The 23,053-nt window shown below is 25.0% G+C and overlaps 11 protein-coding genes across 11 annotated transcripts, besides 47 other annotated features; 3 read left to right on the top strand and 8 right to left on the bottom strand.

Annotated features, from left to right (window-relative positions):
• Nucleotides 1-1,092: part of a repeat region that runs on past the window's edge.
• Nucleotides 1,093-1,105: 13 nt separating this feature from the next.
• Nucleotides 1,106-1,741: a repeat region.
• Nucleotides 1,742-2,084: 343 nt separating this feature from the next.
• Nucleotides 2,085-2,702, bottom strand: EDI_002530 (uncharacterized protein; the record flags this gene model as incomplete). The annotated part of the gene is made up of 1 exon (XM_001738216.1): nucleotides 2,085-2,702. The coding sequence occupies one exon, from the start codon at nucleotides 2,700-2,702 to the stop codon at nucleotides 2,085-2,087; it is 618 nt and encodes a 205-aa protein (XP_001738268.1).
• A 437-nt stretch (nucleotides 2,703-3,139) lies between these two features.
• Nucleotides 3,140-3,276: a sequence feature (AT_rich).
• A 133-nt stretch (nucleotides 3,277-3,409) lies between these two features.
• Nucleotides 3,410-3,513: a sequence feature (AT_rich).
• A 36-nt stretch (nucleotides 3,514-3,549) lies between these two features.
• Nucleotides 3,550-3,603: a sequence feature (AT_rich).
• Nucleotides 3,604-3,803: 200 nt separating this feature from the next.
• Nucleotides 3,804-3,878: a sequence feature (AT_rich).
• On the bottom strand, nucleotides 3,875-4,492 carry EDI_002540 (phosphoglycerate mutase, putative; the record flags this gene model as incomplete). The annotated part of the gene is made up of 1 exon (XM_001738217.1): nucleotides 3,875-4,492. The coding sequence occupies one exon, from the start codon at nucleotides 4,490-4,492 to the stop codon at nucleotides 3,875-3,877; it is 618 nt and encodes a 205-aa protein (XP_001738269.1).
• Nucleotides 4,493-4,585: 93 nt separating this feature from the next.
• Nucleotides 4,586-4,656: a sequence feature (AT_rich).
• A 55-nt stretch (nucleotides 4,657-4,711) lies between these two features.
• On the bottom strand, nucleotides 4,712-6,574 carry EDI_002550 (alpha-amylase, putative; the record flags this gene model as incomplete). The annotated part of the gene is made up of 1 exon (XM_001738218.1): nucleotides 4,712-6,574. The coding sequence occupies one exon, from the start codon at nucleotides 6,572-6,574 to the stop codon at nucleotides 4,712-4,714; it is 1,863 nt and encodes a 620-aa protein (XP_001738270.1).
• Nucleotides 6,575-6,663: 89 nt separating this feature from the next.
• Nucleotides 6,664-6,745: a microsatellite.
• Nucleotides 6,667-6,777: a microsatellite.
• A 274-nt stretch (nucleotides 6,778-7,051) lies between these two features.
• Nucleotides 7,052-7,102: a sequence feature (AT_rich).
• A 38-nt stretch (nucleotides 7,103-7,140) lies between these two features.
• Nucleotides 7,141-7,169: a sequence feature (AT_rich).
• A 188-nt stretch (nucleotides 7,170-7,357) lies between these two features.
• Nucleotides 7,358-7,399: a sequence feature (AT_rich).
• Nucleotides 7,400-7,728: 329 nt separating this feature from the next.
• Nucleotides 7,729-7,791: a sequence feature (AT_rich).
• Nucleotides 7,792-7,796: 5 nt separating this feature from the next.
• Nucleotides 7,797-7,945: a microsatellite.
• A 230-nt stretch (nucleotides 7,946-8,175) lies between these two features.
• Nucleotides 8,176-8,228: a sequence feature (AT_rich).
• Nucleotides 8,229-8,288: 60 nt separating this feature from the next.
• Nucleotides 8,289-8,342: a sequence feature (AT_rich).
• Nucleotides 8,343-8,382: 40 nt separating this feature from the next.
• Nucleotides 8,383-8,918: a repeat region.
• A 46-nt stretch (nucleotides 8,919-8,964) lies between these two features.
• Nucleotides 8,965-9,109: a microsatellite.
• Nucleotides 9,110-9,434: 325 nt separating this feature from the next.
• Nucleotides 9,435-9,534: a microsatellite.
• A 47-nt stretch (nucleotides 9,535-9,581) lies between these two features.
• Nucleotides 9,582-9,707: a microsatellite.
• Nucleotides 9,708-9,831: 124 nt separating this feature from the next.
• Nucleotides 9,832-9,876: a sequence feature (AT_rich).
• Nucleotides 9,877-9,910: 34 nt separating this feature from the next.
• Nucleotides 9,911-10,003: a sequence feature (AT_rich).
• A 337-nt stretch (nucleotides 10,004-10,340) lies between these two features.
• Nucleotides 10,341-10,380: a sequence feature (AT_rich).
• A 643-nt stretch (nucleotides 10,381-11,023) lies between these two features.
• Nucleotides 11,024-11,044: a sequence feature (AT_rich).
• Nucleotides 11,045-11,401: 357 nt separating this feature from the next.
• Nucleotides 11,402-11,430: a sequence feature (AT_rich).
• Nucleotides 11,431-11,491: 61 nt separating this feature from the next.
• Nucleotides 11,492-12,415, top strand: EDI_002570 (uncharacterized protein; the record flags this gene model as incomplete). The annotated part of the gene is made up of 1 exon (XM_001738219.1): nucleotides 11,492-12,415. The coding sequence occupies one exon, from the start codon at nucleotides 11,492-11,494 to the stop codon at nucleotides 12,413-12,415; it is 924 nt and encodes a 307-aa protein (XP_001738271.1).
• A 27-nt stretch (nucleotides 12,416-12,442) lies between these two features.
• Nucleotides 12,443-12,477: a sequence feature (AT_rich).
• Nucleotides 12,478-13,359: 882 nt separating this feature from the next.
• Nucleotides 13,360-13,395: a sequence feature (AT_rich).
• A 191-nt stretch (nucleotides 13,396-13,586) lies between these two features.
• On the top strand, nucleotides 13,587-14,045 carry EDI_002580 (transcription factor WEREWOLF, putative; the record flags this gene model as incomplete). Its single annotated transcript, XM_001738220.1, has 1 exon — nucleotides 13,587-14,045. One exon carries the CDS (start codon nucleotides 13,587-13,589, stop codon nucleotides 14,043-14,045), a length of 459 nt encoding a protein of 152 aa, XP_001738272.1.
• A 171-nt stretch (nucleotides 14,046-14,216) lies between these two features.
• Nucleotides 14,217-14,266: a microsatellite.
• Nucleotides 14,267-14,422: 156 nt separating this feature from the next.
• Nucleotides 14,423-14,451: a sequence feature (AT_rich).
• Nucleotides 14,452-14,466: 15 nt separating this feature from the next.
• Nucleotides 14,467-15,058: a repeat region.
• Nucleotides 15,059-15,084: 26 nt separating this feature from the next.
• Nucleotides 15,085-15,179: a microsatellite.
• Nucleotides 15,180-15,287: 108 nt separating this feature from the next.
• Nucleotides 15,288-15,370: a microsatellite.
• Nucleotides 15,371-16,373: 1,003 nt separating this feature from the next.
• Nucleotides 16,374-16,412: a sequence feature (AT_rich).
• A 496-nt stretch (nucleotides 16,413-16,908) lies between these two features.
• EDI_002590 (uncharacterized protein) lies at nucleotides 16,909-17,376 on the bottom strand (the record flags this gene model as incomplete). Its single annotated transcript, XM_001738221.1, has 1 exon — nucleotides 16,909-17,376. The coding sequence occupies one exon, from the start codon at nucleotides 17,374-17,376 to the stop codon at nucleotides 16,909-16,911; it is 468 nt and encodes a 155-aa protein (XP_001738273.1).
• Nucleotides 17,341-17,441: a sequence feature (AT_rich).
• A 131-nt stretch (nucleotides 17,442-17,572) lies between these two features.
• Nucleotides 17,573-17,692: a microsatellite.
• Nucleotides 17,693-17,696: 4 nt separating this feature from the next.
• Nucleotides 17,697-17,724: a sequence feature (AT_rich).
• Nucleotides 17,725-17,807: 83 nt separating this feature from the next.
• Nucleotides 17,808-17,897: a sequence feature (AT_rich).
• Nucleotides 17,898-17,920: 23 nt separating this feature from the next.
• Nucleotides 17,921-18,922, bottom strand: EDI_002600 (uncharacterized protein; the record flags this gene model as incomplete). Its single annotated transcript, XM_001738222.1, has 1 exon — nucleotides 17,921-18,922. One exon carries the CDS (start codon nucleotides 18,920-18,922, stop codon nucleotides 17,921-17,923), a length of 1,002 nt encoding a protein of 333 aa, XP_001738274.1.
• Nucleotides 18,923-18,928: 6 nt separating this feature from the next.
• Nucleotides 18,929-18,994: a sequence feature (AT_rich).
• Nucleotides 18,995-19,142: 148 nt separating this feature from the next.
• On the bottom strand, nucleotides 19,143-20,195 carry EDI_002610 (eukaryotic translation initiation factor, putative; the record flags this gene model as incomplete). The annotated part of the gene is made up of 1 exon (XM_001738223.1): nucleotides 19,143-20,195. One exon carries the CDS (start codon nucleotides 20,193-20,195, stop codon nucleotides 19,143-19,145), a length of 1,053 nt encoding a protein of 350 aa, XP_001738275.1.
• Nucleotides 19,153-19,189: a microsatellite.
• A 39-nt stretch (nucleotides 20,196-20,234) lies between the features above and the next one.
• Nucleotides 20,235-20,290: a microsatellite.
• A 27-nt stretch (nucleotides 20,291-20,317) lies between these two features.
• Nucleotides 20,318-20,352: a sequence feature (AT_rich).
• A 28-nt stretch (nucleotides 20,353-20,380) lies between these two features.
• EDI_002620 (arginine/serine-rich splicing factor, putative) lies at nucleotides 20,381-21,086 on the bottom strand (the record flags this gene model as incomplete). Its single annotated transcript, XM_001738224.1, has 3 exons — nucleotides 20,381-20,693; nucleotides 20,746-20,912; nucleotides 20,958-21,086. 3 exons carry the CDS (start codon nucleotides 21,084-21,086, stop codon nucleotides 20,381-20,383), a joined length of 609 nt encoding a protein of 202 aa, XP_001738276.1.
• Nucleotides 20,920-20,940: a sequence feature (AT_rich).
• Nucleotides 21,087-21,119: 33 nt separating the features above from the next.
• Nucleotides 21,120-21,160: a sequence feature (AT_rich).
• Nucleotides 21,161-21,397: 237 nt separating this feature from the next.
• Nucleotides 21,398-21,555: a microsatellite.
• Nucleotides 21,514-21,673: a microsatellite.
• On the top strand, nucleotides 21,673-22,278 carry EDI_002630 (RAC GTPase, putative; the record flags this gene model as incomplete). The annotated part of the gene is made up of 1 exon (XM_001738225.1): nucleotides 21,673-22,278. One exon carries the CDS (start codon nucleotides 21,673-21,675, stop codon nucleotides 22,276-22,278), a length of 606 nt encoding a protein of 201 aa, XP_001738277.1.
• Nucleotides 22,279-22,302: 24 nt separating this feature from the next.
• Nucleotides 22,303-22,366: a sequence feature (AT_rich).
• A 17-nt stretch (nucleotides 22,367-22,383) lies between these two features.
• EDI_002640 (small GTPase RAB, putative) lies at nucleotides 22,384-23,048 on the bottom strand (the record flags this gene model as incomplete). Its single annotated transcript, XM_001738226.1, has 2 exons — nucleotides 22,384-22,526; nucleotides 22,583-23,048. 2 exons carry the CDS (start codon nucleotides 23,046-23,048, stop codon nucleotides 22,384-22,386), a joined length of 609 nt encoding a protein of 202 aa, XP_001738278.1.
• Nucleotides 23,049-23,051: 3 nt separating this feature from the next.
• Nucleotides 23,052-23,053: part of a sequence feature (AT_rich) that runs on past the window's edge.

The following is a 23,053-nucleotide window of genomic DNA, read 5'->3' on the forward strand; positions in this document are numbered from 1 at the left end:
TAAAATATTCTTCATTATATTTAACATAAAACTCATCATTCCTTTATTTTCTTTTGATTATATTAAAAATAAAAATGATTTTGGATCTTTTATATAATCATTACCTTTATTAATTTTCACATTATCATATCCTCCAAATTTATTTCCATCTTCAATAATAATTATTATATATTCTTTATTTATTATTCTCTGAATAAATATTGATGTATTCTGATTCCAATTATCAATATCTGAATCAAATAATATACTTCCTATTTTTCTATCTGTCCATTCTTCTATTTGTTTCATTTCTTCCATTCTTACCATTCTTTGTAGCCTTTCTACTTCTTCTCGTTTCTTTCTTTCTTTTTCTTTTCTCTTCTTCCTCTCTAAATAATCACTATATTGTGTTTTCCATTCTTCTTTATTTTTATTAAATCTTGTTTTAATATTGTTGATTTCTTCTTCTAATTTATTAATTTTATCTTCCATATCCATTTCTTTCATGTGAATGATTTTATCTATTAATTCATTCTTAGCTTTATTAACTGTTTCTGAATCATTATTACATTCTTCTGTTATCTCTTCTAACTTGTCTTTTATACATTCTATTTTATTAATTGTTTCTTGTCCTTTTTCTATTACTATTCTTCTTCTAACTACTTCATCTATCCTATCAAATATTCCTTCTCCTCTTTTAATTGCTTGTTCATATGTTTCATTATCTTGTTTCTCAAATATTTCATTTTTAATACTTCCTAAATAATAATGATATTGTTTAGTAGTATCACCAATTGATTGCTGAATATTTGGAAGTGTTTCTATTTCTTCTTTAAAGAAACGAGTGTTCTTATTTATTAACTCATCCATTTTAATTTAATGAATATCAGATTAAAATCAGATGATTAAATAATTAAATACACATTTATAACACATCATTTTATTTATTATTTTAATAAATGTTATTTCATTTTTATTGTTTTAAATAACAATAATAAAAACAAGAAAATAGAAAATAATAAAAATATTAAATAACAAAACATCTCATCATAATTAATGGTCATATCACAGATTATAGACACTTGATATTTAAAAAGAAATTGAAAATACAAAAATAACCAATAATTAAAAAATTATAATTCAATCTTATTAGTTTATTTTCTATTGTTCATTGCTCATTACAGAATAATCCCATCCCTTGTGTTTTAAGAATGGACACTCATCAAATATTCATACATTATTTAGATTTTCATTACGTTGAGAAGTCTGACTTTCTATTCTTTATTCATTTATTTAGATTGAATTTATGTCTTTTCAAACTTCTTTATCTTAATCATTCATCATTTAACTAATTATCTCATACTTATTTAATTTTAATGTGTATTAATACTCCTCATTCTATATTTTCTTATTTTGTAGTAATTATATTTTTGTCGCTTTATTATTATGCCTAATTTCATTTATCATCAATAAAGAATAGATCAATTTTCATTGAAAATACCAATATGTATTCAATTCGATCCATTCATTATCAAGTATATTTGTGTCCTAACAAGTAAATAATACTACCGTCTTTATAAATACTTTTGTATTATAATAAATGATATTCCATCATCATAAATAATAATCAGCAACATTCTTGTAGTACTAGTTTAGATGTTTTCTAACCAATGGTAACGCCACAATCAGACAATAACTGGTGAATTAATGATTTGATTCATTTTAGGGTTTGTGTAGTGTTTCTGACATGCAACCTTCGAATTCATATAATAAGAACATTATAACAATAAAATATGAAAAAAAAATAACTTTTAAGTTTTATTCTTTTTACTCAACGGAATCATTGGGTGAGATATTATTAATTATTAAGTTTTGTAATAGACATTTGAAACGGATAAATATTAATATTAAGATAAGACTAGATTAAATAATTTATGAAAAGAAAAATCTTTTCAATTTTTTTACAAAAACGATAAAAAGAAAGAAAAGTCATAAAGTTAGAGATAATTCATAAAAACAATATTTTTAAAAAAAAACAAGAAAAAAAAATCATCAAAGAACAGGCAAATGAAATGATAATTTTCTATTTTATAATATTAGACTTTTCAAACAAAAGCTTTCACTAATTGGATTTCTCCTTTTTTAAATGAATATGAACCGTTATGTTCTATAAATTGAAATAAATAAGAGTTGAGTTCTTGACCTTTTTGAATGATTTCTTCTTTAGTTAATAATAAAGAGTGTTGAGAAAAGATCTTTTGAATACGTTCAACTTGCATTGCTTTTCCACTTCTTCGAGAAAGGGTAGTATGAAATTGGAACCCAAATTCATCTAAAAGATCAATCAACAAATTTTGAACGAAAACTTTTTTATTTTTTTCCATTCTTCTTAAAGCAGTTGCTTCATTTAAACCTTTGTTAATTTCATCAGATAATTTAGCTTTACATTGTCTTTCTACAAGAGAAGAAACGTCAAGTGTATCTTCTTTACAAAATTTAATTTCTGATACTTTTGGAGATATTACAGTTACTTTAGATAATTTTGCTGGTCTTTCAAGTGTAATTTCACTATATTGATTTAATAATCCAATTAAAATAGCTTGTTGATATACTTCTAAATCTTTATTTTCTTTTTTTTGTTTTAGATATTTAGGTGCATTCCAAGGACGTTCAAATTTACTTTTTTCAGAAGAAGAGTCACTTGCTTGGATTATCCGACTCATTCTATTTAAACTAGATTCCACAGATTCATTAAATAGTACTATCACTTATTTTTTAATTCACAGAAGTTAGTAAAATTTAGATTATTCATAGTTATTAATGGGCTTATTAATTATTTCTCCTCAATTTTTAGGTTATTAATACTCTATAGATTTGCTAGAAACTTCCTTTATCGATTTTTGAATATTGAATTTCCACTGGAAGCACAAAAACTGTTGCTAAAAATATTTTTTCATGTCAATAACAACGAGATGATTAATTTGTTCGTCAAAAAAAAAGATAGAAAACATTATAATTAGACTAGGGTATATGTGTTTGTTCCAAGAATAAACCACTCCTTTAGTAGATTCTTCTTTTCAATTAGATATCAATAAAAAGAATCTGTAATCGAGCTAGAAAAATTGTTAGTTAATTAACAATTTGTCTTCTTTACTATTTCAATTTTAATTAATCTTTTTAATTATATTAAATAAATTTTTCAAATATCTAAAGATCTTAACAATAAATTTTTAGAATAATTCTTTTACTATTTTAATAAAACTAATACTTCACTATTTTATTGATTTAAAAAAAAAACTTTTTTCACATTTTTTCAAAACTTTTCAAACCTTTTGAATTGAATATCAATCAAGGTTTTTTTATTTTACATTCCTTTAAATCCTTTTTCTTAATTCTTATTATTTTATTTTCAATAGTGAAAAAAAGGTGCAATAATTTAAAGTTTTATAAAACATATTTAATTTTATTTTTAATAAATTTTCTCTTAATTTTCTTTAATACCTTAATTTTATTAATTCATTATCTTAAATATAACTAATTCTTCTTTAATACACACAACCAGTTTATGAGTTATTTATTATTAATTTTATTCTTTTCTTTATTAGTTATAAAATCTTTTATTTAGTTTCTTGTAAATGAGGGAGGGGTATGTTTATATTACTTTTATAATACTTTACATTTATTGTTTAATAAGTTTTTTACAGATTACAACAATACATGAAATATATTTTGGTTATTAAAATGTTATATCTAACATAAAAGAAAGAAAAAAAATAAGAATAATTTTGTTATTTTGAATTAAACAGAAACAATTTTAGAAAAGCAAATATTTTTTCTTTAAAATAAAAAAAAAAAATTAATTAATTAATTCAAATTGAAAATAAATAAATATTTTTTATCCAGTTTTACTTTTATTCTCTGTTAATAAATGTTGTGTAGAATTAAAGCATGTTAATACTGGATGGCCATGTTGAAAAATGAATGTCGTTATTCCTGTATTACCTAATTGAAATTTATGATACATAGTTGGTTCTAATTCTAACAATCCAAGAATTGACGTTTTAATCCAAGCACCATGACTCACACAAACAATAGTTTTTCCTTCATTTTGTTTGCACAAATCCAATAATAATTGTGCATTCTTTTTAGACCATGAGGTAATACTCATTCCAGTAGAATCAAATGGAGACCCATCCTCTCCTGAAAGGAATTTTTTGTAATTTGTGTCTCCATTTAATTCTTCAAAAGTATGTCCTTCCCATGTCCCAAATGGTATTTCTTTCATATCTTCAATTAAATGTACTTCTTTATCTCCTGCTATTTTTTTAGCTGTAACTAATGCACGACGTAATGGTGATGAATAAATGATATCAAACTTTCCATTGATTTGTTGTGCAACTTCATTTGCTTGTTGAATTCCATTAGAAGTTAATTCAATATCTGTACATCCTTGGATTTTCCCTAATAAATTCCATTTTGTTTCACCGTGTCTAATTAGAATTAACTTTGTCATTAAATAAATTAATGAATAGTGTTTATCAGTTAGTAAGGGTTAGGAATAGTTCTAACAAAATGATCATTCAATTTATTAAAGTCCACTCAACTCATTTATATTTCATTTTTTTATATATCAGTGTTTTAAATCTTTTTTATTAAAAAAAATATAATTATTTTTAAGTTACTTATCAAATAAAAGAAAATGAAGTGTATTAAATTAATCATTTCTATGTCATTATTTATTTTCTTTAATTCCTAATTCTTTGGCTGAAATAGAACCAAGTCCCATCCATCCTCTCATTGCATTAATTATTTGAATATCTCTATGTGTTCTTGTATAATCAGATCCTCTCCATCCTTCAACAGTATATCCTCCTGCATCAGCAACATACGCTTGTCTTTTTGGAATTGATTTACATGACCCACACCACTCTCCAGTACATAACGAACAATCAGAAAATCCATCTGGGAATCCATCGTTACCATTAGCTCCATCCATTAAAGTATAAGATGATAATAATAAACGATGTGTCCAATTTCTATCAGTTCTTGAGAATAATTGAATTTCAAATTGTCTATGTCTATCAATATCTTTTTCTTTAACTAATACAGATCCTTGATCATGCATATCTCTTGATGATGATCCTGGTTTTTGTTGATCATGATCATCATTTTCAATAACTAATCGTTCATAATCACTATTTTCTTCACATTTACCCCATTCAGCTGGATACCATGATTGCCAAATTTTAATTTTCTTTATATCACTTTGACTTAATCCAACTTTACCTAATTGTTCTGTAAAGTATTTAGAATATTGATAATCACCATAATTACACCATAACAAATCTCCTTCTCCTCCAAGAATCACTTCTAAATATGCCATAAAATCATCCGGAAGTGCACCTCCCATATATGTTTTAACTTTTCCAAAGATTGCTGCAATGTCGTCTGGTCTAATATGTTTAGCAGCATCCATTCTAATTCCTGAAGCTCCTGCTCCAAGGTTTTCGACAATCCATGTAGCAATTCTATCTCTAACATATTCATTTTCTGTTGCAAGATCTGATAATCCAACTAACCATCCCGCATTCATAATAAATCCATCACTCCATGAATTAAGTGATCTTTCACAATGGAAATGTAATGGTCCATAAGCAGCTCCTGGATATTCTACTGTATTAATTTTTCCAGTATATTTATCATTTCCATAATTAAATGATAATCCAAAATATGGTTTGTGTGTTGTTGAATCTTTTGGTCCCCAGAAATTACCACCATTACAATGATTTAATACATCATTTCCACCTGCTGACATATGATTTAATACCATATCATTATAAACTAATACATTATGTTTTCTACATGCTTTTACCATTTCTCTATATTGTTTTCTTGTTCCCATTCTTGAATTTAATGAATATGATGCTGGTTGATAAATCCAATACCATGGATTTAATAAATTATCTTGTGGTTGATCAAATGATAAAACTGCATCTTGTGGTGGATAGACTTTAACAGCTAACCACCCTGCTTTTCCAATAAATTCACATTCTTTTCCAATATCTTCAAATGGCCATCCAAATAATTCTACAATTCCTCCTTTTTGTCCTTTATTATAATTTGGTGCTAAATTAGCAGCTGGAATACTCCAAACAAAATCAAGTGGTTCAAGGTCAATGTACTCTTTATTATCTCCATCCATATGAACAATAATTCTAATCTTTAAATCTTCTTCTGGAAGTGTTTCCTTTGAAACTTCATAAACTTCTGATTCAGATGGAACACCATTATATTCATATGTTATCTTTTTGATATTATATTTTGGGTTAACAGTTGGTACAACTGTAACAGTAGCAGCAGTTCTAGAAGTATCTTTATATTGAATTCTAGCATATCCAACAACATGTGAATATCCTTGATAACTTTCAATCCAATCTTCACTTCCTCTTGGTGGAGTTTGCCATCTTGATTCTTCAGCAGATGCTTTCATAGCAATATCATTTCCATTACATCCAAATTGACCATTATTTGAATTACAATTATAACATAAACCAACCTCAATTAGTAACACAATCAATGTGTTGAATAAGAGCATTCTTCTTTGAATTTTGATGAAAAGAGTTAAATTATGTGTTCATTAAATTCTCTAAAAACCCTTTTCGAATTTTCATCTGGAAATATCAATTCTTTTACTTTTTTATATTTTTTATTTTCATTTTCCTTTTTTCTTTTCTTTTTTATTTCTTTATACTATTTTTCAATTCTTGAGAATTTTCTTTATTGATTTTTCTTACTTTTTGTCACTATTAAAAATGAAGTAAGTAAATTCTAATTCAATAAACTGTTCAACTGTTTTATAATTGAAAGATTTATTCATTTGATTTTGTTATTTCTTCTTTTTAGAAATTTTAATTGATAAATAATAAAGTCTATCAATGGGGTAGATTATTTAAAAAATTATTGTATTTCTTCATAGATGACACTTTATTTACATAATGTATCATTTATCTTATTGAATTATTTAAGTTTATATTGTTTATAATAATAAACAGTAAATGAAAATTACCGTTTCTTTTTAATTAAACTTTTTTATTTATTTAAATAAGAAAAATATTAATTAATAGCTTTTCTCATGGAAATAATAATTTCAAGTTCTACAACTTTAATATGAATATTTTTTATTATTTTTTCCTGTTTTATTATTTTCATGAATTATTGATATTTATTGTAGCTATTTTTTAATTCTTATAATAACCTCGAGACCAAATCATTGTTAGACCAATTTTCAAAGTATTGTATATTATCATATTAAATTTAAAAGATACTTATTATTGAGAATAAATGCCAAAGTTCTATTATTATCAAAAAAAAAGAGTTGTTTTAATTTATATAAACTTATTTTTTAAAAAATAAAAAAAAAGATTTCATTCATCACACTCATCTTTGTATTGTTTTTCAGTTCGTTAGCTATATAAGACCTTGCAAGAACTCTTTTTTTCATTCAAATGTTTTCTGCCTGGGGACAAGCTACTGGTGCTAATGAAGATCCTGTTGCCAAAGACTTCACTAAAGCTCAAGACCAAATGTTTGGTCATATGATGGCTGCTGGTGCTGCATCAGAAGCTGGAAATGAAAAGGAAGCTAACAAACAAGCTGCTGCATGTATGGGAACAATGTTTGGTGCTCAAATGCACATGTATCAGCAAACACAACAATCAATGAACTAAATTGATTTTTCTTTCTTTTTGGAATTTTTAAATTAAAAATCTTTTTTTCGCATAAATATTTAATAAATTGTCAATATAAAAATTAGAATTTTTTAATTTATTAATTCATTTTACTTGTTTATAGTGTTACCTTTTTTACTTTGTATTTTATCTTCTTTTTTTAGGTGTTTTTATTTTAAACACTCACCCTTTATCTCTTATTTCCTCTTTTTTTATTCTGTTTTTTGTTCTTTTATTTTTATTAACAAAATATTGTTTATGAATTATATTTAAAGTTGTAGAGACTTATAGTATCAAACAAATTAGTTTACTCATAAGTACTAAATTATTAATCAAAATAATTGGTTTAAGTTAATTGCACTAGATAGTTACTATATGGAAGTTCAAAAAAAAGAAATCGAGTCTATATTAAGAGAAGTATTAATGATTAATAAAAGGAGTATAAAAGATATGATACAATGAGTATAACAAAATTAGTATTAATAAATTAAATATAGTTTATTAATGTTATTTGTATTATTTGTTGAGTCATTGTTATTCAATGATTAGAACAATCTGAGATAATACACTTTATATTACTACTTTATATTAAATAAGAATTAAATAAAATCAAAATTAAATTATGTTATTTATATTCATTTTTCTACCAATTAAAAAAATGGTGTTTACATAAGACTTTTACTTTCTTTTCAAATAAAAAATATTTACTAATTTCATTTCATTTTAATTGCAATAATTCTTTGTGGTGTAAATTTACCTGGACTTCTCTTTCCACAGAGTGCATTTGATATTCCTTTATATTTATATGAATATTCTTTATATTCTGATTTTGTTTTATTATTTTCTTTATAAACAACAATATCATCAAATCCAAATGCAAATAAACATTCATTTGACTGGTTATATAAATAAAAATATTCTTCATTATATTTAACATTAAAACTCATCATTCCTTTTATTTTTCTTTTTGATTATATTGAAAATAAAAATGATTTTGGATCTTTTATATAATCATTACCTTTATTAATTTTCACATTATCATATCCTCCAAATTTATTTCCATCTTCAATAATAATTATTATATATTCTTTATTTATTATTCTCTGAATAAATATTGATGTATTCTGATTCCAATTATCAATATCTGAATCAAATAATATACTTCCTATTTTTCTATCTGTCCATTCTTCTATTTGTTTCATTTCTTTTGTTCAACAAACTGAATATTTTAATTCATGTTCAGATATAACTTGAGTAATTTCTTTTTCTTTTTATGTTCTTCTTTTTGTTCATCATCTTTTTTATAACTCTTTTCATATTTTTGAAATATTTATTTCTTATTTCTTCTTTTATAAACTCTCTTATTACGTCTTTGTTTATTTCATTTTTATCTTTGATTTCATAAGTCATATAATTCTGAATATTTATATTCGTTGTATTTTCATCTATTCTAACTCCTTGTTTTTCAAGTTCTTTTTAGTCTTGTCATTTTCTATTTTCATCTTTTTAATCTTCTCTTTATTCTTTTTATACCTTCTTTCTGAAACTCTTCAATAATTTTTTGTAGTATTTCATTTTTATTTAATACCAATTCTACCGTTGTTTCTAATCTACTAATTCTAATTTCATATTCTTCTATTATTTTTTCCATTCTTTTTTGAACTACCCCTGTATGAATAATTTTTTCAATTGTTTGTCTAAGTGTTCCAGTATTTTGTGTTTCCTCCATTTATTTACTCTTTTTTAGTTTTATTTTAATTATAAACTTAACACTAATTATAATTTAATGTTTTTTTTAATTTAATCAAATTTTATTAAAGTTATATTTTTGTTCTTTATATTAGATTCTTCAAAATACTAATCCATTACAATGTATTTATATTACTTTTTTATTATTTTAAAATATATTATATCATCTGTTAAATAAGGTTTTAATTTTTTAATGTTATTTGAATTGTGTTTTATGTAATATTAAGTTTTACTATTATTTATCTTATTTTAATAATAAAACAGTTGTTTTTACATACATTGAATGATATACAATGGTATTGACTGAAATAATGGTTTTAACCCTCCTGAAAATAAAACATTATTTCAAATGAAAAAACACGTGAAGAAATGGCACTATTAATTAAAATAATAAATATATTTTATAGTTTATTATATATTTCAAGAAAATAAATAGTCATTCGCTATCGTATCCGTATTTAAAATATTTTTTTCTTACATTAGTTACAAATTAATAATAAAATCTAAATCTTTGAAAAGAATAGTTTTATTTTAAATGTATAAATTTTCTTTCAATTCTACTTTCTAGTTATGCTTATGTATTAATCCTTTCTTATCCATTTCTTGATTTCTTTTACTTGACTCCTTTTTATTTTTCTTCTTTCATTTTCACATTTAAATCATTTAATCTCTTTCTTACTTATAATTACAATTACTAATATCATTCTCTAACTTATTTTCTATATCCTATTCGTTCTTCCTTAATGATATATTATTTAACTTCAATTCAATTTAAAATCAACAAATAAAAACAGAAGCAATAAAATATGATAACATAGTAAAACACCATTTGACAATAAGGTAATTGTACAAAATAGAGGATGGTTTTATTCTAGTTAAGATGTCATAAATTAAAGAATTTTATATAAATAATACTATAAAAAAACAAAGAATTAACTCATGAAAATTGAATTAAAAAAGTTACGGAAAAAACAATAGTAACTTAATATGAATACAGTCAAAAATCGAAGATGATATAACATCTTCACATCAAAAACAAATACCTATTAAATTTTTCTAAGGATAATGAGAGTATTAGAAAAACTAATTAGAGTGAAAACACTAATAATAATAAGTTAATTAGTCTGTTTCATAATCAACAAAGCAACAGTTACACCGTATAAATAATGATAATACAATGATATTTTGGATATTCGATAATTATTTAAGTGGATAGAATGATAAAGAAAAACTAGAAGAAATATCTTTATAAGAGGATTATATAAACCAGTTTCAGTTAAATATGTTAATGACTAAAATCAAAGCTCAATTGAATTCTATTTATTGCATGAATTGTGATTGAATTTTTAGACAATATAATCATAAATCACAGTTTTTTATTAGTCTTGTGTTTTTTTTTGTAATTTGTTAATTTTAATAATCAATAAAAAAGATTAAGCCCTTTCTTATCAAAACCATAATTGAATCTCAAATACTTCTTCTATCAATTCTTTTCATTTTTGTCTTTTTACATTTTTCTCTGGAATCGTTATAATGACCTGTCTTATTCTGTTGGTTCTTCTTATTACAATAATTTAAAATTATTAAATCCTTATAGTAATAGCACTTCTTGAATTAACTTTTTATATTTCTGCACTACTTTAATCTGACGTACAATTCATTTCTCTCTTCTTTTATTGTTCCATTATATTCTTCACAGTATTTGTTTGTATCAAGTCAAAACGAATTACAACTATTTTTCATCTCATAGTCTGTTCATTGTTTTCTGTTATACAAACTGACTTTTGTCTGATTGAGAACTGTCAAAACTATCAATCCCTTAGACCTCTTTACATATAACCTTTTAATTGTTGTTAGACATTTCTTACTTCTTTAGAGGATTGCACAAATAATTAAAGAAAATTGTTCTCATGTAGTTGGCGATAATTTGAACGTTGAATTGTCAGAATATAAAAATCATATAAAAATTAATAAAGAAAATCGGTATTTATAACATAAAAGGGTTTTAATAAAAAAAGGAACAAAAGAAACAGAAGATGGAGATTGGAGGAAAGCACTATGGAGCATTTAGAGAAGAAGAGATTGTCCATATGCAAAACTTGGTGAAAATTATTGAGAATGGAGCTAATAATGAATTTGTAACTATATCATTATTCAAGATATTAAGCTCAATGATTATAAAGTTAAATCGACAAATGATGGAGAATGAAAAGACAAAACGAGAACAACTCGAAGAGGTAGTTGGTGCTATTAATTTCTTGAAAAGTCGAGTGGATGAAAGCAATGAAGCAGTTCAGAGCATTATCAATGAAGCTCCAAAAGAAAGAGTAAGAAGAGACCCAATTATTGAGATGAAAACATTTGAAGCAAAAGAAAGTCAAGAGAAACAAGAAGTAAAAGGAGAGATTGAAATTAGTACAAGAGAAACTCTAGAAAGTTTTGGAATTGGAAAGGAAATTGAAGAGGTTAAAGAGTGGATTGGAAAGAAAGAGTATCATACTATCTACGATTCTAGTGTTGATGGATTAACATCATATGGTTTAAACGATAAAATTTGTGGAAAGAAGAATGTGATGGTATTTATTAAGACAAGTGATGAGCAAATTATTGGGACATATAGCAGTGTGGTAATTCCTACACCAAGTTATGAAGGAGAATATTGTTTCATAAGAAATGATAAAGAATTCTTTATTCTAAAGAAAGAAGGAGAACATATGAAACGAATTGTTAAAAGAGAAAGGGCAGAAAAGAGTGACGCTAGCTTAATGATTCATTGTTCAATGGATGATGTGTTTTATGTTTCAAGAGCTTTTTGTATTAAAACAAAAGGGTCATTTGTTCTTCCAGGAATTAGTCAAGAATATGAAATTGAAGATTCATTAGGAGATGATTATTTAGTAGGAACACATGATCCATCGAAGTTTGATGTTAAGAAGATGTATGCCATTGAATGGAATTAAGTTCTTTTCTACTTCTTTCTTGTTTTCTAAAATAAAAAAATATTAATAATTATTTATAATATCTATGATTTAAATCGTTTAATTGAATATACAATTAACTTGGAACTTTAAATTCACTTCTTTGACAATAAAGAAATGCTTACTAAACAAAGCAGCTAAAAGAGTTATTGTTAATATCATACAATCAAGTATTTCGTAAATTATTTAATTAAGTAATGAACTCATTTACAATGAACATATTTATAAAATTCATAACTATTTTCATTTTTTCTTTGTTTTTCGAAGGTAAATAAATTTTTAAGTTGTGGTTATTAAAATTTGTTGAGTTTGTTATTCAGTAGACTATTAATTTGTTGTGGTGTTTTGATATTTTTTTCTGAATTGTTTTAGTGTTTGGGATAAATTTAAAAAATAATAGCTTCAAGTTTCTCTTTGAAGACATTGACATAAGTATATACTATAGACATTTAGCTGTGTACCTGTACATACATTTTATTGGTACTATCATTGTATTTAAATTTATAAATAGTAATGTCAACCTTTAAATCATTCTAATAAATACACTTTTATCAAATGTTATCTTTCATAATCTTATTCATAATTTATATTCAATCAACTTTATTATGGGTGTATGTTTATAACATTTAATATTACAAACTTTATTAATAAGTCATAATAATATTCGTTTAAAGACATATAGTATTTTTTTTAAAAAAGACTAGTTTTTAAAGTTTAAAAACAAAATATGAAAGAAAAAGAAGAAACTGAATGAGTAAGTATAATTTAGCATATACGAAAAACTTATTATTTAAATTTTAAGGAATGGTTGATTTTTATAAAAAGGGGATTCTTTAGATTACAATGACAATGCCTAACAAAGGATTTTTTTTTATTCTTCTTTAGGTTGATCTGAGGTGGTTTTCAAAACGACAAGAGAATAACAGTTTTTTTAATAAATTTTGATTAAAATAGAATATTTACGTTTCAGTTTGTGAAAACATTCATGAAATTGTACTTTAAAGAAGTTAAGTGGGTGTTAAGTAATAAAAAATGGAAAACAATTGGATTTTTAAAGAATCGTTCTTACCCCAAAATCCAAAAACTTGTTGAAAATTGATTCTTCAGAAACTGACCTATTAAATCTCCCAAAACAAAAAACAGATCAATAGAAATGAACATGACCATTGAACAAAATAATTATATTCCTAATTATTCTTTTATTTATGAGTCTGAGAAAGTAAAGAAGCAAAGAAAAGCTGGTATTGCATGGAGGAAAGAAGAAGATCAAAAATTACTTCGTGGAGTAGAAATGTTTGGAGAGAAAAGTTGGGTTGAAATTGCTAAATTTGTAGGAACAAGATCAAGAAAACAATGTAGAGAACGATTTATTAATCATATTGATCCTGGAATAGATAAAAGACCATGGAGTTCAGAAGAGGATGAAAAGATTCTTCTAGGACATTGTATTCATGGGAGTAAATGGAGTGAAATTAGCAAAAAATTATCTGGAAGAACTGCTCGTGCTGTAAGAAACAGATATAAAGCATTGTCTATTCGAAATAAATTATCTTGTTTCATTAAAGCAGATCAAAACTTATTTAAAGTCATTAATGGAGGTCCCATTTGGTAGTCATGACTAAACTTTAAATATCTTGTTGATTTGTTAAATAAACTAAACTTCTTTAATAAATTTCTATTGAAGGTTCTATTTCTTAAAAACTTCAGAATGGTTTTCACTTCCATTTCAAAAACTTTATTTTTAGAACTTTCTTATAAATTTTTTTTTCAAAACCATTGTGGGTTTAAATTAATTTATTGTATTCTTAATATTAATTTGATTTAATCTAAATTCTTGTTTGTATCTATTCTTAATTTATGTATTGTTCTTAAACACAATTTATTTTATCTTATTATCTTTGTTTGTTTAGTTTTTGTTATAGTTTGTCAGTTATATTAACAGAGTTTTTTTTAATTCTCCACCCTCATTTTCTCTTGTGTAAACAAACCAAAATTTTTTATTATTTATGATTTATTAAGAACATTTTCTTCGGGATTCGAAGGTAGCACGTCAGAGACACCACACAGAACCCTAAAATATTTCCATCCTTCGATTCCCCCCAGTCATGGACTGGTTATGGCGTTGCGTTTGGTTAGAAAAACATCTTACCCGGTACTGCAAGAATAGCAGTGTTTATTATGTACAATGACAGAATATCATTGACAATAAACGAATGGGTATTTATAAAGATGTTATTATTACTTGTTAGAATACAAGTATATTTGATAATATAAGAAAGATTATCAAAAGAAAAGGGTCAAGTGGATGAGGCTAAAAGAATATTAGCCCAAAGCAATACAGTAGTAATTATATATTCTCCTTAAAATAAGAAAATAAAGAAGAAGAAATTTAAACCCATCGAAATTAAAAAGAAAATAAATAATGAATATCTAAATAAGGGATGTTTAAAATACACTATTCCACATCAAAAATGAGAAAAGAAAGTTCTCACCGTTCAACAACTAGAAGCAAAGAATAAGCTAATAGTTGATGAACAAATACTTTTAAGCGAAGGGACGGGATTAGTCTCCCCTGAGCAAGGAACAATAGACACAAGTTCTATTAATACTTAATTAACTACTTTTATTAAGAACATTTTCAATCTGTTTTTATAAAAATTAAAACTGAAAATGAAAAGAAACCATTATTAATAAAATTAATAAAAAAAAAAGAGAAAGAATACAAGTTTAAAGGAAGAGGAAAGTATTAAATTCATTTAATTTTGTTTCAGTTTTGATCAATTGGAGTATTAGTATTGATTAAAATTACAATAAGAAGAAAAGATTTATCTAACAAATCGAATCATTTATGTAAAAAATTAAATAGTAAAAAATCATATAAAAGAGAGATTTAATTAAAATAAAATAAAAGTTACAAATGAAATCAAATGATATGAATGGTCTTTCAAAAATAAATAAAAGATTTACTTCAAATTTATAAAGTTAATATACCTTAAAACCATTTCAATTAAATTAATGAGACATTATATCTGATTTTATTTCCAAAAATTGCCATTGTATTAATTCCCATGTTATTTTTCCTTCTAAATTCAGTTGCTTTTTGAATATAATTTCTAATAAAATAACTATTTGGACAACAATCATCAATTAAAGAAGAATAACTATTACTTACTGTTTCATGTATATCATTTGTATCTTTAAGTTTATAACAAACTTTTAATAAGACTTTACCAGTTACAACAACACTTTTATTTCCAAAATCATTAAGTTGCAATCAATATTTTACATAAACGTCTGAGAAAATATTGTAAAACTAACTTAACAACACAAGAAATTGATCAAACCCAATAACTTTATAGTCATAGAAAATGTACTGTTACATTCATTCTCTTATTACTAACAACAACCAATATTTTATTATATGATTTAAATCTTGGATCTAATGACTCACTTAGTGTTCGTGTTTTAATCCATTTTTTATTACAGTCCCAAAGAAATATAAACTGTTAAACATCAATCCTAAATTCATTAATGATTTGAATACCATTAATTAAATCAAATGGAATATCTTGAATAATGAGAAAACCAATTGCTTGAAAAACTTTAACTTTACAAATTTCTTCTTTATTTTCAACTATATGTAGAATAATTCTTCTATTTAATGAAAGTGGTTCAATCCAAAAATTGGTTTAAGTACTATAGTCAATAAAATATTACTCACCATAATCTAAGCTAACTGACCATCCAGGAGGTAACATAGAAAAGTTATAAATAAGATATGAAAATGAAGAAGAGGTATTCATATCAGGTGTAAGATTAGTTTGTCTAGTGAAATAGGAGATATAATATTGGTGGTTATCGTTTGTTAATTTTTTCTATTCCATAGAAGTTTAGTATCAATAATAGATTGATATAAGGGTGGTTTTCTAAAATGACAACCATAAAATGTAAATTTTTTTATAAAAATATCTTTTAAAATGTATTGGACATGAACGTTCAGTCATAAGTTCAGGACTTGCAATATCATAGCCATATGAATTAGAAATAGAAGATCAATACATTTAATTTTTGTTTTACATCTAACACTAATATAGGTAGAAACAGTAAATATATCATTTTGAATTTTAGTAGGAAAGTTAGTTGAATAGTCATTAACCCAGTTAAAGTTATTATTGAACAAAATTGAATTGATTTAAATTTAAATAGATTAGAATAAGAAAACTTTTAACATTTTTATATTCATGAGTAGCAACAAAACGTGTTTTTATTATTTAGTCTTCATGAAACGAATTTATACATTCAATTTTTAATTAAATTATATCACCAACTGAAGGTATTTGACCATTAACAATTAACTTACTTTGTACGCTTGAACTAAGATCAACAAAAAGTCTTTCAACTAGTCTATGGCGTTCTAAACTTAAACAAACAGGAATTAAAAATCCTTTTGAACGAATAAAATAATTATTTTTTGGTTATACTTCATTATAAAAAGAATAAGTTAAACGTCTATCATTTCTATTAAAATAATGTGTTGAAGATATTCTTTTTAGTAATCGAATTGAAATTGGATAATTATATGTTTCTGATGCAAGTTCTGTTATAGACTTTTCGTTATAATTATAAGGCTCTTCAAAAATTGAGTACTTTGGTGATGCAAAAATTACCTCACCATAATAAGTTTTCTTTTCGCTCTTTTGTTTTTGTCTTCTTATAAACACTCCAATTAACTGTTTTTCTTTTTGTGTTAAATGCATGACCCATCCTTTTATAAAAACAAAAACTTCTTCTACAAATGTTAGTCCATTCACACGAACTATTACAAAACCACTACACACTCCTCTGACATATATCCAGGATGAGTTACTATAATAGAAACTCTCTACGTTAAAATGAATTTTAAGTTCTATATTTATATTTTTATATTCTTTTATAACACACATTATTTCAAAAAAAACTTTTCTTTTTATATTTTAAATGATGATTTGTTTTATTTTTCTTTTTATTTGTTTAGTTTTTTATCCTTTTTGATTAGAAATTATTCTTATTCTCTGCTTAATAATTTCTTGGTGATAGTAATTTTAGTATTTTTATAATAGATTCTATTTTAATAATCTTCATTATTATAGTCGTATAGTTTTTTTATGTTTAGTTATTAATTTTATATTTTATATCTAATTACTTGTTATTGTTAAATGATAACTTATATCACTTAATAATTTATTTTGTTTCTAGCTATTTATTTACTGATTCGTTTATGAAGAAATAAAAAATTAAATTAAAAATAAAATGAATAACTCTCATTATTTAATATCTTTTTCTAAGTTAGATAAATTAAAGAATAATTCAGAATATTGTCTTCTATTACATCAAGAAAATAATAACAAAATAACAATAAAAATAGAATAGTAAGATTATAAAAAATAATTATATATTTTTGTTATTTGAATATAATAAAATAAATCCGAGAAAAATAATTTACTTAAATCAATTTGCCATTGCATCAGAAGAAGAAATTCCATCCATTGGTACTTTAACAACTGCAGGGATATCTGGTGCATCTGATTCAAACCATTTAAAGAAAGAATTAATAAAGTTATGTCTTGTAGAACAGAATAAGATGTAATTATGATACAATTTAAATAAGAATAAAGAGAAAACAAATCCAATATAAACATCAGCAATATAATGCATTCTATTCGCAATATATAATATGAAACATCCAATAGTAATTGTCCACATAATTAATTTAATTAATGTCATTCTTAATGGATATCCATATGGAGTAGAATTAGGTGTATCTCCTAATAAATCAAATTCAATAATTGGTGCTTTATGTGAGTAATGGTGCCATAAACAAGCACAAATAACCATACTTGCTGCATTACCACTAAACATCATATCACATTCAACTCGATGAATTCCTAATAAGACTAAGAATCCTTCAACAAATATATTAGAAGTATTGACAGTAGATGGTCTACCTGAAGGGTCTGGAAGGATAGTAGTAAACACACATAACCCACGAATAAAATAAATAATTCCTTGAAGGAAAAAATATCTTCTTAATACAACCCAACGATAAGGAGTAACAAAAAATCTAAGTAAAGTAAACCCAATAAAAATTGCAGCAAGAATTTCAGGTAATAAAATAATATTTATTTGAGGTAAAATATCAAATGCAACATCAGCTATAACTATTTCATCATTTACTTGAGGATGTGTTTTTGCCCATTTTTCAAATCTTTTTTGTGTTAATACTTGAAAAATACCATTCCAATATCCACAAATTACCATAAAGACAAATGACCATAAAAATGGATGTGTAATAAATTTAACTATTTGTTTTAATGGTTGTTTAAATAATCCAATAATAAGTTCTTTTAAATCTTTAAATGTATCAACAATACACATAATTCCTCTTGCTGGAAAATTACAATTAGGAAGTAATAAACAAATTTCATTGTTTTGGGTTGTTGGTGTAACCATCTTTTCAATAAATTTTTGTTTTTTAAAGTTTTTGATATAATTTATTTTTATTATAATTTAATAGTAAAATAAGTTATTTCTTCTTTGGTTTCTTCTTCAAGCCATTTTAATTCCTCCTTTTTTTCTTTATCTTCACTTTTTTTATTACTGCCAAACTAAAAAAAGAAAATTGCAGGTAAAAAAGTCATTTGTAATAATGCCAACATAACATTCAAACTAGTTATTCATCGTCTTCCTCTTCTTCCTCCTCTTCTTCTTCTTCTTCTTGGTCATTTAACCATTCGATGAATTCTTTAGCTTTTTGTTTCATTGGAGACATTTGGACAGCACCACCATCATACCACTCTTTCATAGCAGATTTGATTACATAACCATTATTATATAAGTATAACAAAATATTAAGTAAACGAGTATCATTGTACAATTTATATTTTGCACATGCAACATTAAACTCTTCTAAGAATGAAATCATTCCTTGAGGATTTAATTCATCTCCTAAGAACAAATCAAAGAAATCAATTTGTTCAGCAAAATTATCAAACATATTTGCATCAAAAATAATTTCAAACATCTCTCGAATTAATGTCTTTGTACTCAAATTATAACAATGTTTATATCCTCCAATAAGAGCATTAAGTCTATTTCCTGGATGTCCTTCATTAATAATTTTCTTTAAATCGAAATCTTTACCAACAATGCTAAGTTCCTCTTTTTCTCCATTTTTAAGTTTTAATGTGATTTTAACTGTTCTTTTATCAAATGGATTTTCTTTAGTTTCAACAACACCTTCATTAGTTTGTTCATCGTCTTCTTCTTCTTCTTTTTCATGTTTTGGAGGATGAATAAATATAAATTTCAATAATTTTTCATTCTTAGGAACAACAGTTGCTTCACCACAAGCTTTACAATGTAATGTAAGTGTTTTATTTTTAACAATCATAACAGTTTCTGGATTTTCACATTTCTTACATAAAACAAATTTATCAATGAATTTATCTAATACATTCATAAGATCTTTATACTCATGTTTACCATTAATAATATATTTTCCTGAATCAGTGTTAGTAGCTGCTGCAAGTGAAATACCAAAATATCTACACAAATATGATGCTGGTCTATCCAATGCATTTGCAATATCCTCACAATTAACAATAACTGTTTTAATACCATTTCCTTTACCTTCAATTTTATGAATTAAATCTGGCATTTTATAACGGTAGAATTCATCAGTTTTTCTTCTTGGGACATTTAACATTCTGACTTTCTCACTCATTTTCTACTTCTTTCTTTACTTTTTTCAAGTTCTGCCCTATTTTTCTTTCTTCATTTTCTTTTTTCTTTTTTTTTTCTTCATTTCTTTTTTTTTTTAGGTTTTGTTTATTTTACTATTCTTTGTTAATTATTTTATTATTAAAATATAATAAAAATTAGTCTTTGAAAGAGTAATAAATGAACGATTTAGTTTCTTGGGGATTGGTCATTATGTTGACTTCTGTGAGAATAACTTCTACTTCGAGATTTACTTCTAGAATTGCTTCTTGACCTACTATATGAACGTCTTCTAGAATTACTTCTTGATCTACTTCTTGATGAATATCTTCTTTTATAACTAGTACTTTTACGATATCTTCTTCTTGAAGATGACCTACTTCTACTTCTTGGTGATCTACTTCGGCTTCTACTACTTGGAGACCTACTTCTACTACTTGGAGATCTACTTCTCGAACGTCTTCTTCTAGATCTATTACGTTCATACCTTCTTCCTGATTGCCTAAAATTAAGTAATTTTCTTTTTGTTATTACTTAAAAATAAAATCACAAACTTCGGACAATTACGAGCGATATGTCCTTGTTGATGACAAACATAACACTCTTTACTTGAATTGTTCTGTCTGCTGAGTTCAATATTAATTTTTTTGTCATGGAACATAAAAGGAGTAGTTTGAGATAATTCGATTATTTTTTTTGCATCTTCCTCTGTTTCACAAACCTACTTGTTATTTTTTTTATTTTTTTTTGTAACACAAAAACATACAACAAAACAAAATCCAGTTTTAATATCAATACGTTCAATCTTTGTGTATTTACTAAACATCTCTTGTACATCAGATTCTCTCATTTCCGATGGAAAACGTCCAAGAAACAACTTTCTATTCCCCTCCATTCAGTTTCTTTAGTTGTTCTTTTTTTTAAGTTCTTTTTAAGTTTTTTCTTTTTTTAATTTTATATAAATTTTTAGGTTTATTTATTTGTGTGATAAATAACATTTTTAAGAGTAGAAAAAGTAATTACAAAAGAGTGGAATGAATGTATTATTACTAAAGGCCGGTTTTAATCTTTTATTAATTGTCTAAACTAACAAAAGAATTTATTACTAAGGTAAGTTGGTTAAACTCAGTTTTAAACCAAATAATAAACAACTGTTTAATGGATAAATGAAAGAGATGATGAAAATCGAAGGTTTTTAATAAATTTTGAAAGGAAAAATACCAAATAAAAATAAAATCAAGAGAAATAGAAATACGTGGTAACCAAAAAACTGAGATAAAAAAAGATGAATCTAATTTAAGAAAACTCAAAATGTGTTTAATAATAACAATATAATAAAAAAACTATGAAAAAAAAAAAATAAACCGAAGAGAAAACGGGAAAAAACAAATTAATTTAATACTAAAATAAGAAGAAATAAGATCTAGATCAAACCCTTAAAAAGAAGAAAAAGGAACTTAAAAAAATAAATAAAAAAAAACATGACTATGAGACCAGTGAAACTTGTTATCGTCGGTGATGGTGCCGTCGGTAAAACTTGTATGTTAATTTCATATACAACAAACGCTTTCCCAAATGAATATATTCCAACTGTCTTTGAAAATTATAATTCATCATTAGTTGTTGATGATGTTAAAATTAATCTTGGATTATGGGATACTGCTGGACAAGAGGACTATGATAGATTGAGACCATTGTCATATCCATCAACTGATGTATTCCTTGTTTGTTTCTCTGTTATTGCTCCAGCTTCATATGAAAATGTAGAAGGTAAATGGAAACCAGAGATTGATCAACACTGTCCAAACGTACCAATTATTCTTGTTGGAACTAAAATTGATATTAGAGATGATCCAGAACAAGTTAAACGCTTAGCTGAAAAGAATATCATTCCAATTCAACCTGCTCAAGGTGATGAATTAGCAAAGAAAATTGGTGCTGTTAAATATATTGAATGTTCTGCTTTAACTCAAGCCAATCTTAAACTTGTTTTTGAAGAAGCTGTTAGAGCTGTTCTTGCTAAAGCTGCTAAAGAACCAACTGGAAAGAAAGAAAAAGGAGGTAAGAAGGGATGCTCATTATTCTAATTTCACTTTTTGGTTGATAAAAGGAATAAATTTTTATATAAGAGAAATATATTTTGTTTTTTATTTCTGTTAAAAAAAGAATATAAAAGAAGAAAAGAATTGAATTTAAAAAATCAAACAATATCTTCTTTTTGATGGTTGTGGATTCACTGGATTTGAAACATTCACATTATCTTGTGATGTTCCATTACTTGAAATTGTTGGAATTTTAGAACGTTTTGTTGCTTCGACAAATAATTCTGTCACATCTTACCAATGAATAAATATTATAAAAAGTCTTAACAATAATAAAAAAATAACAAACTCTGACCTGTCTTTGCTGAAACTTCAAAAAATAAAGCACTGTGTTGATCAGCAAATGACTGACCCTCTGTTGTTTGAACTACACGAGTTGATTCAAGATCAGTTTTATTCCCAACAATTGCAACAGAAATATCACTTGAAGCTACTTTCATTAAATCAGTATACCATCCTTCAAGTGATTCAAATGATGATCTTGATGTAATATCATAACAAATTAATGCTACTGTAGCACCTCGGTAATACATTCCTACCATTGAACGATATTTTTCTTGTCCAGCTGTATCCCAAATTACAATTTTTACATTATTCCCATCAATTGGAAGATATGTCGTTACAAATGATGCACCAATTGTTGATTTTTCATCTGGTTTAAATGATCCATCAACTAGTCTTCCTGAAATACATGTCTTACCAACACTTTGGTCTCCAATAACAACAATTTTTACTGCATCTTGAGAAGACTGCATCGGAT

This window comes from Entamoeba dispar, genomic scaffold (assembly GCF_000209125.1).
Source record: "Entamoeba dispar SAW760 scf_1105229461201 genomic scaffold, whole genome shotgun sequence".
Lineage (NCBI taxonomy): Eukaryota > Evosea > Mastigamoebida > Endamoebidae > Entamoeba > Entamoeba dispar.